At 39.5% G+C, this 17,152-nt stretch overlaps 1 protein-coding gene across 1 annotated transcript in view; it reads left to right on the forward strand.

The window, feature by feature from the left end:
- The first annotated feature begins 2,475 nt into the window (after positions 1-2,475).
- Positions 2,476-17,152, forward strand: part of clmpa (CXADR like membrane protein a) — a 48,072-nt gene continuing 33,395 nt past the window's right edge. The window contains exon 1 of the mRNA XM_083568563.1: positions 2,476-2,825. Within this exon, the coding sequence (XP_083424689.1) occupies positions 2,783-2,825 (43 nt within the window). The 5' untranslated portion in view covers positions 2,476-2,782. The remainder of the gene's footprint in view (positions 2,826-17,152) is intronic.

Raw genomic sequence — 17,152 nt, forward strand, 5'->3', positions numbered from 1 at the left:
TCATTAAAATGATCCAATCTTCCCATTATTGTTCTACTTTTTTTTTAAGGTGCAGTAACACAATATATCAAATATAAGCAAGACAGCAAGACACTCCAAATCCATGATGGACATTTTTTTGTCTTTGAACTGCCTGATTCAAAATAGTCCCCTGTAATGTTATTATTATGATGACTTCTTAGCATCTGCTGATGTCCCATGTTACTGTTTGTACATTTTGGGTTTAATAGATTTTGTACCTGCTGGAAATATTTGTTCACCACCAGGTTTTTTTTTTTTTTTTTTATTCTGCACTTTTATGGAGACAGTCCTATTCTGAGGACATTTATGTTCCTCTTCACCAAAGTACACTGTTTATGCTTTTTCTCCTGTGCTAAGCTGTTTTAGTAGCAATGTTTATTCTTGCAATCCTACACCTCCCGGGACTGGGCTCGTGTTTTGGTCTGTCTGTCGCTTACTTAAGCATTCCTACCACGCTCTTGGTGCATATAAACATTAGCAGGAAAAAGGCTGGACATCAGTGCATAAATTTATGACATTTTATTGAGAGAAATCCAAAAACCAAAACCATTATCTATAACAAGGGTCGGCAAATGTGCAGATCATTTGTAAGTATGGCGCAAAGAATGTGAGGTCAAAACCAGGATACATAAATGGTTCAAAACCAGGAAGAAGATGAACACAAGTGTTCATTGCATTGAGAACTGCAGTGTGATTGGAAAGGAAAACAACAGTAGGGCAGAACCCCAGTTGGCATCAAGATCAGACCAAGGATTACTAGGCCACTAGTCAGGAAAGATGGGAAGTAATGAAGTACAAATACTTTGTTACTGTACTTAAGTAAATTTTTCTGGTATCAGTATTTTACTTCAATATTTATTTTTCTGACAACTTTTACTTTCACTGTAATCCTCAGAGAATCTTTGCCATAAGGTGCCATGTTGAACATCCAGTGGTCAGTATGAGATAATTATACTCAAAGCACCATTTTATTGCTCTAATACAAGATACACACATTTGTATGGTCCTGTCAAGCAGACAAAAAAATTTAAACGATAAATAGAACATGTGACTTCTCATGTTACACTACATACAGCTGTTATCACTTAACAAGTGTGTAACCCCACTGTTTTGCCATTTATTTTAACAATAATGGCTGTATGTTGAGTAATTTTTGGAGGAAAGCAAATCTAAACTGCTAAACAAGCTGCAAAAACTCCAAAATATATCCAAGTTTCATTTCTATAGTATTGTCCCATATGAAGATATACTAAAATAGTTGCTAAAATGTGAAGGGTGTACTCTTGATATCATAACGATCAGCATTGTTAACATGGTTTGCGATACCTATGTGTATCCTGTCTCCACTAGGGGGTGCAACAGCTGCGAAACATCTCTGGCTCTCACTTCAACATCTTCCCTGACTCCAGTTTCAGAATTTGCAAGAGGACAATAAAGCTGTAGCTGTGTTTTATTGTCAAAGCAGCTGTAAATAGAAAATATAGATAAAGTAATGTACAGCACCTCCAGGATGAACAAGCAGCCATCTTTGCGTAAAAAAAAAGTATAATCCAATAATCTGACTTTCAGCCATCAGTGATATGCACTGACTGTTTAGAAATGATTTGGAAAATTGTATTGATATTGTACGGTAATAGATATTAATACGTAGATTACCGATGCAATCTGATGCAAAATCTTGATGCATAGCCAATGATACAAAACATAATGACTTGATTCAAAACAATGCGATAGTTTGCTTTTGTTTTTGTTTTTTTTGGTTCAGACAGACAGCAAATCATACATTTATTCAAATGCTTCCTGACTTCTAAACAGGCATTTGTAGTGCAAAGAAAAAGAAAAAGATAAAAGCCAGAACAAGACGTTCAATTCCTGTTCTGTCTCCAGGAAGACGCAGCTCTACCTCTGCCAGGTTAATCTGAATTCTATGTGACGCCTCGGTCTTTGTAGTGTTGTGATACGTCATATTTACGTAGCATCAGTGGTGCTGAGAAAAAACCAGCCTACATATAAAATATTGCTCACAAATGATTGGTCACTTTCTAAATATTAAAAGTATAGCGCATCTACAAAAAATTATATAGAAAAAAATCCTGTTTTCCCAAAGCAAATATGTTAAAAAACGATGCATCGCGATACAAAGGCGAACTTGTATCAGATATACAATTTTAAAATCGATGCATCACATCTGACCATCCTTAATGGAGATGTAGTATCAAATAAATAAATAATGATAAAAAAATAAAATAAAAAAATTATATATATATATATCATAATTTTTTTGTGTGTGTACAACATATATACAGATATTTATGTGTGTGTGTGTGTGTGTGTGTGTGTGTGTGTGTGTGTGTGTGTGTGTCTGAGTGCACTTTCAGACTGTAGAGGTCCCCACATCTCATCACACACTCGCACACCTTCACGCGTGTGTGTGTGTGTGCGCGAGAGAGAGAGATTTCACGGGAGCGCCTACAAGGCAGGACGGAGTGGAGCTGAGCGGCGCATCCGCCTCGGAGAGCGAGAGGAAAGAGAGCAAAGATCCGCGGCGGAACTTTCAGGCTTTTCCACGTCGTTTCGGGTCCTTTTTCTTTCCCCTGTTGCAGAGAGGATGCTCAGAAGACGCAGCGTCCTTTCCCGAAATCCTCTTGCACAATCTAAACTCTGATAACGGTGCTCTTTTTTATTATTATTAGTTTTTCTTTAATGAACCGGACTCGTCCTGAGCGCGCGATCACACCAGGTTTTCTCCGGGACTTTCGCGATGTTCGCTCCCGCTCCTGGGCTCGTGCTGCTGCCGCTTCTGCGTAAGTTAAAGCTTTTGTGCACGAGTCGCTCACAATTTTTATTAATTCATTCATCTGTTTGTTTGTTAATTTGTTTGTTTATTATTAGCATGGCACTTTCATGCAAATACTTTACTTGATTATGCATTTGGTTGGTTTGTGCGTTTGACACTTTCTGCTACTTGTTTATGATGTAATTATTTAATTGATTTGTTGAATTGATTTATTTATTAATATTTGCATTAATTTATGAATACACACAATATTTTTGAATTGGTTTATTTATTGTTTATTTATCTCTTTACTTACTTGCAAAGTGTGTATCTATATATAAAACCCGTTTTGACATGTTTTTAAGCACTTTGCTTATTTCTTACATATTTCTTTTAAAAAAAAAGAAAAAAAAGAAAATAAATTTTTACTTATAGCTTTCACATAGTTACATTTACTTTATCACAATCATCCCATTGTTATTATGCAACATTCTACAACATAAGGGCTTTTAATTATTTTATTTTTTTTATAATGCCACCAACTCTGATTTACTTTTGATTGGGCTTAAAAAATAAAAAATAAAAAGTTGAGGATGGAAGGCTTGTGTGGTTCTGTGGTCCAGGGCTCCGGCTCATGGTGTGGACTTGCCGACATTGCAAGACTTTGTTATCGTATCACGACCTGACTTGAGCATGGCTTCATGCCTTTGGGAATTTCAGCATGGGGCACGACTGTCTATCAGGGCAGATCTTAAGAACTGCCTCAGCCTTTTTTACAGATGGTCTCGCAGTCTGGAATAACAGAGCCGAATACACACACTTTGGATTCTGCAGCAGAGGTTCTGCGGAAATCCAGCAAATGTATTCGAGTTGATCTGTGATTAAGCAACATGCCCCATCACAACCCACTCCCTCACACTACTCCTTACCACTCACACTGCCCCATCACAACCCACTTCCTCACACTACTCCTTACCACTCACACTGCCCCATCACAACCCACTCCCTTACACTACTCCTTACCACCCACACTGCCCCATCACAACCCACTCCCTCACACTACTCCTTACCACTCACACTGCCCCATCACAACCCACTTCCTCACACTACTCCTTACAACGCACACTGCCCCATCACAACCCACTCCCTCACACTACTCCTTACCACTCACACTGCCCCATCACAACCCACTCCCTCACACTACTCCTTACCACCCACACTGCCCCATCACAACCCACTCCCTTACACTACTCCTTACCACTCACACTGCCCCATCACAACCCACTCCCTCACACTACTCCTTACCACCCACACTGCCCCATCACAACCCACTTCCTCACACTACTCCTTACCACCCACACTGCCCCATCACAACCCACTCCCTCACACTACTCCTTACCACCCACACTGCCCCATCACAACCCACTTCCTCACACTACTCCTTACCACCCACACTGCCCCATCACAACCCACTCCCTCACACTACTCCTTACCACCCACACTGCCCCATCACAACCCACTCCCTCACACTACTCCTTACCACTCACACTGCCCCATCACAACCCACTTCCTCACACTACTCCTTACCACCCACACTGCCCCATCACAACCCACTCCCTCACACTACTCCTTACCACCCACGCTGCCCCATCACAACCCACTCCCTCACACTACTCCACACTACCCACACTGCCCCCTCACAAAATACCACTATCCCCCCCCCCACACTGTTCCTCACAACACACCACATCACCCCACACAGACCCACATCCAAACACCGTGCCCTGCCCCACACACTACTCCTCACAACACACCACATCACACCAAATCACCCCACACAGCCACACATCACCCCCACTGCTCCTCACAACACACCACATAACCCCACACAGCCCCAGCCCACAACAAACCACTCCACTTCACCCATGCCACCATACACGTTCTCGCATAGTCCACAAAACCACACACCTCTTTACACCACGCACTGCCCCACACAGCTGCACGCCACCATATACCACTTCACATACTCCCACACTACCATACACATGTCAACATAGCCACACACCTCACACCATACATACCTTAACAACGCTTCATATCACCTCACACCATCAATACTGCAACAAACCAGCACACCAGCACACACCACCCTACATCACTTCACACCACCCCACAGCCACATATTACAACACCACTCCACCTTACTCCACACCACCCCACACTGAATCACATCACTCCGCACCACTCCACATTGCCCCACACAGCTGCACACTGCAACACACTACCCCATACTACCACACACCACCCCCACACTGTAACACACCACACAGCTTTCCACCACCCTTCACACATCCACATCATCCACACTTCCACTCACTTCTACACACCACACACACCATTTAGACCTCCACTTACTTCCACACACCTCCCTAAACAGCCTAACACCACTCTAAACCATCTACCCTGCCCCACACAAATGCATCACATCACAGCACATGTCCAGCTCATTAATTCACATTGCTCAGGAACCTGAATACTTTTCATCCTGCACACGTATTGATTGAGTTGGTTACTGCAGTCCTGCACATTAAACTGTGAATCAATTTAAAGAACAAGTTAAAGACGTTAAGGTCTAAATTTAGCACCTGATCTCCAGGGGCAGCCAGAGTGTCTGTCAGATGCACTGAGAACAAAACTGGAGGTTAGGAAAGTGACATCTTGTTGCACACTAGCTCTGCTCTTTCCTCTCTCAACTTTCTGCCCGCTCTCACCTGGAATATTAGCAGCGGGAAACAGTTGGGTAGTTAAGTGTATAAAACGGCTTGGCCTGTTTGACCCTGTGTGTTCATGCCACGATGTCGAGGTGATTAACATTAGCGTCAGGTCGCCAGAATGCCGAGCAGCTTGGCATCTGAACTTTCATTACATTAGTCATTCAGATTTTTCTTTTTTTTCATTTATGAGCCATTCGTCTTGGTGTGTCTCTTTGTCGAGTAGTAGAGTAATGCTAATGCTTTCTTACTGGTAATGCTAACACCAACCCTGCATTTTCTTTATTAAATTGCACTCATAATAGACTACAGAACAGAATGTGATTTGGAGGCTTTATTTTGTGTTTCAGCCCCTGCGAAGAATGAGTAGATTTTGTACCTGTCATTCCAGGAAAAGTGTAGTCTTTGTACATCAATGCTGAGAAGGAGGCAACGGCGCAAATATAGAATATTTGCTATATCATGTGGTTTCAAAGACAACCATGAAACAATGGTGGCAGTGTCATGCAAATGGAACAGTGTGAAGGATTGTGACATGCTGTTTGTGTGTGTGCGTGTGTGTGATGACTGCATGTTTCAGAGGCTCTGCCATGAGGAAGTGTGTGTGTGTGTGTGTGTGTGTGTGTGTGTGTGTGTGTGTGTGTGTGTGTGTGTGTGTGTGTGTGTTTGTGTGTCTGGTGGGAGGACGTGAATGCCACTCTGATTTGGCCAAGCGCTCTGACACGGCTCTCGGTGAGCGCCGTCTCCCTGCTGAGATGTGCTCTACTAATTAAAGACAGCAGTAAGTCCCTTTGGGGACTCACACATACACGTACACATACACGTACACACACACACAAATTTACACACACACACACACACACACACACACACACACACACACACACACACACACACACACACGTACACAAATTTACACAAATTTACACACAGGACTATGTGAAGTTGGACTTAACATAGAAAGTTCAGAAATAGCCTTTAGCAGCCGCTTTTATTAGAAAGCACAGCACACTCCACAGGAGGGATGTGCTACTAGAGCTATTACGACTCCCAAGAGTGAAGTTTTGAGAACTTTTATAAAAGTCACTAACACACACTCACACACACACAGAATCTCATCACTTTTAGCTTCACTTTTGATCTTCTCACAGTTAGCCTTGTCCGCGGGGAAAATTCTGGAGATGGTGTAAAGCATCTTGGAGGCAGACTGTAGCTTTGCTCTGTGTCTGATGTTAGATTGCAGATTTTGTCAAACGTTAATAAACATTGGATATGCTTCAGTGATGTGTACTGAAACAAATGTTTGATCAAAGAGAAGAATGTGTGCCAGAAAGGAGTGTGAGATGTTTGGTCTATGTGCCTCTTCCAAACGTGATACACAGAACGATTACGATTCTAAAACCAAATGCGATTCAGTACTATACAAATGATTGAGCCTGAACTTAATTATATAGATAACACAGAGGCCACGCCTTCTTTATTTGGACTAAAAGATACAAAAACCACACCTCCATTTTAACTGAAACATACAGAGGGCACACCTTCTTCATTGTGACTGACAGATACATAGCCACACCTCCTTGTAGTTTGGCCATGCCTCCTTTGTAGTGATTGACATACAGAGGCCACACCTTTTATAACAGTCACAGCAGTCAAACCCCATGTTTAATTATCATTAGTGTGTCAGACACAGAAGCTACACTTCTATTAAATAACGTAGACAATGTTTCCATTTCCAGTACTGCAGTTTACAGAGGCCCTGTTCCCTTATCAAGTTAAAGGCATAAATTAAATCATTGTGTTTTTTTTAGCTGACTTAAAAAAAAATTCAACATAAGCACGATACAGTCGAAAAGCACAATTTCATTAAGGAGTTTGGTTTAATGACCCGGAAACAAACCGAAATAGTGGCACCATCTGTTCAATCCTGGCCAAGAGGGATGAGAGTGCAAGAAAGTGAGAGAAAGTAAAAGAGGGATGGCGGGAAGGAAAGTGCTAACATTAGCTCTGTGCAGTTTAGTCTCAGGTTAAACACTAAACTTAATAAACAGCTACATCACACACACTCATCAGTCACTGTTTTGTGGCATAAAAGCTTTCGACGATTTATCCCTAAGATAAATGAGTGTAATGCTAACAGTCCGCACGGGTGATCAGTCTTAATCTCGGAGACGAGGTGAACCGTCGTGGCCACATACTGCTCTTATCCGTTTCTCCACAAAACACAATATTTGAGTTTGGGGTAGCGGAAAAAGAAGCACATGCTCTTAATAATGCTGTGTGTTTTTTCTATAAGCATTCTCCTCAGGTAGCCTGAAGCGAGCACTCTGCCTCCCCCATTCCTCTATTCCTGCCGTGAAGCAGACCTGCCAAGCTAGCTCATAAATCTGAGGCGAAATATTTTCATTAATGTCCGCAAAAACGTAAAAGCAAAACAATCCAGGTCCTTCTTTAAAACATCCGCCATGTTAAATTAGTTCCTTATGCTAACAAAATATCATTGCGCATTGTCAAACACAGCTAGCGATTACAGCACTGGTCACTCTGTGTAAATATAGCATAAATCTATGAAGGGTTCGATTGAACCTTAGCAGCTAAATGAAACTGAAATGGGAAGAAGTAGATGTGACAGTATTTATGGATTTACGATTAGCTTGTTTCTAACTTACAATCGGAAAAATGACTGATGTGGTATGCCTCTTTAATAGCATTATGTTAGCCTAACTATTGCTGTGGTAACAGCTGTAAAGCATTGCTGTAGTGACGTTGGCTCGTCTGAATTATCTAGAGCTAAATTTAGCCAATAGCTACGCTCGCATAGTTATGTTTTCTTTTTCCTTTTTTTTATCTTCAACAAATCACAGAATTCTGTTAGCAAATTCACACTCGTATTTTCTCCTATTGTCACTTCCTGCACAGCTTGCTAGCTATGACCATGAAACAATGTTCTAGCCCTGTTTCTGCACTTCTTGATTTGTTTTACTTGAGCTAGCATCTGTTGTAAGAACATCCCTGAGGGTTTTCTGTGTAGTTTCTGAAGTTTAGCCGTTACCCATAATGTACTGTAAGTTTTCGGCTTACAAATTGTCTTTAATATAAAAAAAAAAAATCTAGAAAGCAGACATATTGAATAGATTACTGTGTTATGATTAAGACTAGCATCTTGATTCGTTTAAAGCGCTAGCTTGTAATTGAAAAATGGCAACCAGAAATGACTTCTGTCAAGATTTTTGCTAGCACTAGATTTCAGTTAGCAAGCACTATTAAATATACATTAGCATGGGTCAGGGTGGACTGCATGAGCTGTTTTTCTATTATTAACTAGCTTATCATTTATAACCACAATTCTATAAGATTTTTCCAGGTTATCAGGTATTTCTTTATCGTTAACATCAATGCTCGGATCCACATTTGCATTTGAAGCAGATGATCCACACACAGGTGGTCTGAATTATGTTAAGCATTTAATGGAGGATGAAGAAAATCAGCTCTTCCTGTTTTCTCCTTCTCAGGTCTGGCAGTAATTTAGGTGCTCATCTCACACACACTGTTTTGGTGGGTTTTGTGGATAGATCTCACATCGAGGCAGTTCAGAGCAAAAATCACGACTTACACACAGAACACAGGTTGCTTGTGTTTTGCTTTGCGAGTGTAAAAAGCAGACGGGGCTTTTTAATCCTTATAACTGTCACAATTTTTATTCGATTTTATTAAAATTGTAATATTCATGTGAAGTATTAAAAATATGCATAGAAAGTAAAAACATTAAATATGGCATATGAGAATACAGTATATTATTCATATAATAAAAAAACAAATAATAATAATAATAACAATGACCATCATCATCAATACCATCATTTATCTTAAAGCAGGAGACATTTCACCCCTCAGTACAACATATATAGAACATTCCACAGGTTACATGCTCAGCAGAAAGTTTACATCATCTGAATTTCCTGACGTTTCCCTATGTTTTTCCCTATTTATTTTACAAGTTTATTGCAGTTCAGATTTGACTTGCGCAAACCTTGATACTGAAATTTTGGGTGGAAAAAAATATATAAATTAATTAAATCAAAATTAAAGAGATTGTTGCCTGAGACATTGTGTTTAGCAGCACACACACACACACACACACACACACACACACACACACACACACACACACACACACACACACACACACACACACACACACACAGTGCCTGCATGGAATAGCTAGCATCTCTCTCTCGAAACCCTTTATTTGAGCAGACAGTCTGGTATTATGTCCAACCCGATGGTTAATTCAGGTGCCGTTGTGTTTCCACCACCTCTGTGGATTAAGCCGTTGGATCTCCTGTGTTAATTCAGAGCTCCTTTACCTTTCTTCTTATGCTGTTTGACAGCGTAACTGCAGTGCCGGGAATGGCAAAAGCCGGAGGTCTCTTGGTGTGTATGTGTGTGTGCTTTAGCCCTGCGTGTGTCCACATGTGACATTTAGAAAACAACGTGCCATTTAGAGTCCAGGACACGGGAGTGACATTTCTGGCTGCAGGAGACATCCATTGTTGGAGTTTAGAAGAAACCATTGTCATAAAGTGAGAGACAATTTTTATGAAAGGCAGTTTCTATGGTAACGGCACATTAACGAGGACATGTACAGTGTACAATAAACATAATAATAATAATAATATTAATAATAATAATAATAATTAGTGTTTAGTACTATGTAACATTTTTGCTATGGGTCCTGTTTAGTTCCGCATCCTTATGGAAGGTTTAGTTTATGGAAGGAGCGTCAATGTTCAGTACCAGCAGAGTTTACAATTCTCAGTAGTATATATCTGTCTAATTCCCTTTAAAAGAAAAGGCAGCCTGTGATTTTGAATCTGTTCCTAAATCTGTGTTACAAGGTTCCACAAAATGTAACGGATAAAAGGATAAAAAGTTCGGCATCATGTTTTGTTTATAAGGAAAAAAAAAATCGCTGTGGTAGTAGAAGAGTTACACACTTCCTGATATGCAGTTATTGGGGCATAATTTCAAACTGGTAAGAAAAATATTTTAGTATTTGTTTCGTAACAGCAGTTTAGATAATCCTGCACACACAATCCATATTGCTAAAATTGAAGAAGAGCAGCTCAATAGCTATTAGGATGGATTTGGACTGTGATTATCATAAACAGTTTGCTACAATGGTTTAGGACTGTATTTAGCGTAAACAGTTTTGTATTTAAGCAGCCATCAATAAACAGATCATTGAACAGTACACCTTAACAGATTTATAATGAATGGACATTTGGTGTCACCCAGATGAGGACGGGCTCCCTTTCAGGTCCGGTTCCTCTCAAGGTTTCTTCCTCATACCATCTCAGGGAGTTTTTCCTCGCCACTGGCTCACTCATTAGCAATAAACTTCTTGGCACTAACATATAAATTCAACATTTATAACTGATTTATCTCTGCTTTTAGATGATGTCCATTGTGAAAAACCCTATACATATAAAACCGAATTGAATCCAATTAAAACCCATTGAAAAATACAAATTAGGCTGAATGCTTAAAAAGAAATTTTTGGATAGCTAAAAAATTGCATTAGATTTTGTGTAAAAAATTTTATTAAAAGAAATTCAATTTAAAAATAGTTACTGTGGTATTAGAAACATAAAATTGGAGCCATAACACAGTTTCTGACACACAGGTATTGGGAAACGACAAATTTTTTAAAAAATATTTAATTTCTTTCTAGAATATTTTTTATATTTACACCTCACTTTGCTTCCCTAATTGCTTCTAAGACTTATAAATTCTTAAAAAAAAACTACCTTGATTTTCTTTTAACCCCTACAAGCAACCACATAGCATCACTTATGTTATATGTTCCATAGTTCAAAATGTATAGTGTATTTTCAATAAATGTGTATATTTATATTTTCATTGAAGCAAGTATAAAGAAAAAAACTAATTTTACATACATGATGGGTAAATGCGATTGTCAATACCACTGTCCATCTACAGCTAAGTTATAATGGCAGCCGTTATACTCTGTTCATTTTTATTTATTTTTTTAATCACAGCCAAAGATACATCATGACGCTTTGTAGTACCAGCCCTAACACTAGCAATTAAAAATTTCTATGTAGCCATGAGGACAATTATTAGACATAAATTCAAGGCAAACGCGAGTCTGTATAAACTGGATATCCTGGAATTTATTTTATACAATTTCGATGAAGTCGTCCTTAATTGGACGAGCGAGCTGACAGTGTTCTCGAAACTTATCAGACGAGTCTATAAGCGTGCGACTTGAGCTCCGTTGACCTCTGTCGACAGAGATAAGTTATATTGCGGGACGTCTCGGCTCCATAAGCTGCTTGTTAACAAGCCAGTTAAATGCACCCATGCTGGGGCTGGAAGCAGCAAACGAAAACAAAAGTGCAGACTCGGCTGAACGGCTGCTAATTCTCGGTGTCCAACACTCACACACAAAAAAAAAAAATCATGGCTTCTTTAACACTTAAGCCGCTTACTCTTATCAGCTTGGGTGTGATCTGAGACAGAAATCGTATTAAGTGGGTTCTGTGGCGTAACACGCAGCGTGAAGGATCAAGCCTTTTACCCAGATGATAATTGCCCGGGTGTGTGTTTTAGACGATTAATAACACGAGCGGCTCTGTGAGGTGAAACCCCTTAGCTGGCTGATGTGGATTTAGACACGGCACAAGAACTTGTTCATCTCTCCTGTTCATATTAGTATTAGTATTAGTATTAGTTTTATATATATATATATATATATATATATATATATATATATATATATATATATATATATATATATATATATACCGTATATGACCCTGACTTTAAAAATTGCTGCATGTGTGTAGGTGTGTGTGGCTTTATGTAAGAGAATGTGACAGATTCCCATCCCTGACACTGGAGAATTGTTCTAGAAATGTTGAATAAACAACTCCTTACAGGAAACGATTCGAGACGAACAAGTGAGCCGTTGCTATAGAAACTGCAATACAGTGTACCTGACCAATCAGGATCCAAATTTCAAGAGTGCTGTGATGTAAAGAAAATATTTTTTTTATTATTATTAATATTATTAATAATTATTATTATGAAAAGGCAAGATGAAATGGATAAATCGTTTTCTGATGCATTTTTAGTAGGTTTCTCGATTTACATTGCTCCCTCTCTGTTTCTCTCCCTCTTTTTTGCTTTCCCACACTCTCTCTTTCTTTTTTCTTTCTCTTTCGTATGATCTCGGGTGTATTGGATTGTCTGCTGCCTTGACTGCACACTGCTAGTAATATGACCTTCCCATCACCTCACTGTACACACTGTTCTACATTGTGCACTAGTGTATGTGTGTTTGTGTGTGTTTGTAATGTTCCACTTCAATAGTGATATATATCAAATCTTCCTGTTCTCCATCACTCCCCCTCCCCCCTTTATTTAACTTGCTGCTTAGCTAATGCTAATGTTACTGCACAGTGTAACAGTATACCCAGTATATGACTAACACTGCACTTTTAGCACAATTCTGCGTTCTGCTGTCTAGTTTCTGCTTAGATTTATGGCTAATTTCTACGGATTTTCAGTAAGTGGATAGAAGTTAGTCAAATATTTTGGCGAATATTTTTACTCCTCTGAAAATTACACACTAGGCTACATCTGTGGTGGCATTGTTTTCCAGCTAGCTAGAAATAGTTTGTGGATGCACAACACAATACAATACAATACACAGAGCTACTGTAGCATCTCAAAAACCACAGTGCTATCTCATAGTGCACGTACGTAGCTAACAAGACAAGCGCTTTCCAACGACATGACAGCTAGCCCGAATGGTGTAACCCGGGTTTACGTGGGCGCTAACAAGAGGAAAGCCGACACGGCATCTCGGAAACGTTCTAACGCCGTGTTGCTCTGTCACCTCGCTCCCTCTGCACTGTTCTCCATGTCATCATTACAGGCTGCATTCTGTCCACCCCCTGTTGAGGAACAAGACACCTACCTGAGCGAGCGAGCACACACACACACACACACACACACACACACACACACACACAAACACACACACATGCACATTTCATTTACACCTTACAGCTCCTATCTATAATCACTCACTTTACTTCACCCAATGCTCCGTTCTTGAGGAATGAACGTCATTCCTGTGGCATGTCAGTACTGCAAACTTTTTTAGAGGCCATATTACACTCGGAAAAATTTTTTTTTCCCTGGAATTTATCAAGAATTTTAAGAATGAAACAAACAAATAAACAAACAAAAACACTTCTGACTTTCAGGGTCAAATAATAATAAATAAATAAATAAATGAATAAAATGATTGATATATATATATATATATATATATATATATATATATATATATATATATATATATATATATATATATATATATATATATTCTTCATAGCGCAAAAACGAACTTAAATTACTGCCTTTTTTAATTGTGCAGATAAAATCAATATGTCATTCGAATCTGTTAAGGGTCTACTTTTATTTGGTTACACTCATAATAACAACAATACACTGTGCTTATGTAAAATAAAGAAAACAGACAGGGGGCGCTCTCTGCCATCTCTGTCATCTCTCTTCACAAACAAATAAATATCAAAACCTGAATCTCAGTCAATACTTGCCTTACAGACATAATAAATATATGTGTAGAAAACCTTAAATATATTTTTTATTACATCATTAAGAATGTATATATATATCAATCTCTTTTTTCTTCTTTTTCTCTCTCTTTTACTCCCTCTCTTTCTTTTTCTTTTCCCCTTTTTCTTTCTCCCTCTTTTTCCTTCTCCCTCTCTTTCTTCCTCTCCCTTCTCTCCCTCTCACTCTCTTTCACTCTGTTGTATGATCTGATTCTCCGCTGCATGAAATGCACACTGCCAGTAATTTAACCTTCGCATCACCTTACTGTACGCACTGTTTTACCCTGTGTGTGTGTGTGTGTGTGTGTGTGTGTGTGTGTGAGAGAGAGAGAATGTGTGTGCGTGCGCACAGTATTTGATGAACGTGGCACCTCTGCACGCTAATGAGAGGCATGACTCAGCTTACATGCTGCGATCGAGCTTCTCACGTCCTGCAGAATGCTGACGTGGCAGAGGGATGGAGAAAAAGAGAGACAGAGAGAGCGAGAGAGAGAAAAATGAATTCACAAAAATGAAATGATGGATTTGTGTCCTTTACTGTCAAAGCCTTTCCAACAAACTGTATAACCTATTCTGTTTTTCTGTACCTCCATTTCTCCTTCTTTTTATTTTTTTTTCAAAAGCCTGGCCTTTTTTTTTTATATCTTTACCTTTATATACTTATATCTTTATATACTTTTCTGTTCTTCATTCCAGTTTCCATCTTCCCTTCTTTCCTTCCCATCTCCACCCATTTTTCCTTTTTCACCTTTATTTTCTGAGGATCATTTTGCTTCTTTTCCTCCACCATCTTTTTTTCTTTACCTCCCCATTGACCTCTACCTCTGACACCTCTTCATTTCTTCTCTCTCTTTCTTTACAATCTCTGCTTTTTCTTTCTTTACCTCTATCTCCATTTTTTTAACTCACCCTCTTGCTTTGAGTCTCACCTGTTTCTGTTGTTATTATCTTTTCTTCATCTCTGCTTTTCCTTTCACCTCTATCCTTCTCAATTTCAGCTTCTTTAGCTCCGCCTCTCCATCCATCTGTCCTTCTCTCCCTTCTTCTCTGCAGTATTGGCACATCTCTCTCATAGTTCAACCTGTTCTCGCACTGCTGCTGTACAAACCTCTCTCTCTCTCTCTCTCTCTTTCTCTCTCTCTCTCTCTCTCTCTCTCTCTCTTTCTCTTACTCTTTCTTTATCTCTCTTTCTCACTGTGATACCCCCATGCTGTTCTAAGACCCCATCATTGCCGCATAATCCTGTCTTCCATCACTGACACTTTTATTAGTGGATCCCCTTGTTGTAATGAGCAGCTCCACACACACACACACACACACACACACACACACACACACACACACACACACACACACATGCTGCAGCATTCCTTGCATCATGTGGCTACTGTAAAATCCCCATGAGTGAAATGACACCGAGGCGACTCCGCCTCCAGGAATGCCATCCATCTCTCCTCCTTAAGTCAGCAGCTTTTTAATCACTCGCTCTCTTCCTCCTCTGCGCTTCATTGATTGTTTAAGCGGCCTTGCTGCGTCGATGCCAGACTGCTGGATCGCTTCGGTTGTTTCCTCACAAACGCACTGCAGCTACTCAGACGCATTGTTCGGGTTGCCAAATACGTCCAGATTGAATCACAAACTCGTTTCCCAGCCCTTTTTTTTCCTGAAAGACTTATTTTATTTGCAGATTTTCATTTGAACAAATTAAATTTACATTTAAATTGCTTGCATTACAGGACTAACCCATATTTCTACTAAAACTCTGTTCACACTCTCACTAATAGTGTGAAATTATCAAATTGTGTAGTACCATAAATCTCCCAGTATTGGTCTGTGCTTTTATACTACATTTAGTCCTCATTTGCTGTTATAATAACCTACAATATTCTGGGCAGATGTTCTACTGTATATTGGTGTGTGGTCATAGAGATTTGTCTTCATTCAGCCACAAGGGTATTAGTGAAGTCAGGTGCTGATGTTGTGTGAGGAGGTTTAGGGTGCAGTCAGCTTTCCAAATCATGCCAAAGGTATTCAGTAGAGTTGAGGTCAGATTTCTTTATCAGGACACTCAAGATCTTCCATTCAAACCCACATAAAGCTTATCTTCATGGAGCTGGTTTTGTGCAAGGGGGTTGTCATACTTGAACAGATTTGGGTCTCCTGATTCAATGGAAGGGAATGGGAATGTAATGCTACGACATCTAAAGACACCACAATTGTGTGACTCCAAATTTGTGGTAACAGTTTAAGGAAGAACCACATATGTTTGGAAAAGTCAGGTATTAGTGTATAGTGTATGTCTTATTTATATTGTTGTATGGAAGAATATTATGGAACACCTATAAATCACTTGCCAACTTTTAATTTTCACTTACCAATAATTTGCTGTTAAACAGGACCAAGATGATGTGTTTATAGGGTCTCTAGATAACCGATAGTGCTGAGAGTGAGTGTATAAGGAAATGCACATCACAATGTAAAGAGGACCTATCGGCATAATTGACAACTAAATCGGCTGAAAAAAAAAAATCATCGTAATTTCTGCTGCATATCTAAAAATGTAGTGGAAATTAATGCAAGACAATGGTGCTTGCGTGGCTTTAGAAACACTGCCCACGTTTATGGCATGATTTCATTTCTAATATTCTACTACTCTACAAAGAAATATATATTTATGAACAGAAAATCAATCTGAGCCTAAAAAAGCTATATTGAAGCGTGTACGCCAGAATGAACAACACCGAAGCGTAAAATGGCGAATTAATCGGTGCCCTGTTCCTCCCTATTAGTCTCTGTTTAACTACTGGCTGCGATGACGTGGTTTTAAATGCGGGACGTATTTATCGCTGGTGCGATGTTACTGTTGGTGGCACAGTCGGTTCTTGTTATTAGAACCCAGCACGGCATGT

Source organism: Silurus aristotelis, assembly GCF_946808225.1.
Source record: "Silurus aristotelis genome assembly, chromosome: 18".
NCBI classification, from domain to species: domain Eukaryota; kingdom Metazoa; phylum Chordata; class Actinopteri; order Siluriformes; family Siluridae; genus Silurus; species Silurus aristotelis.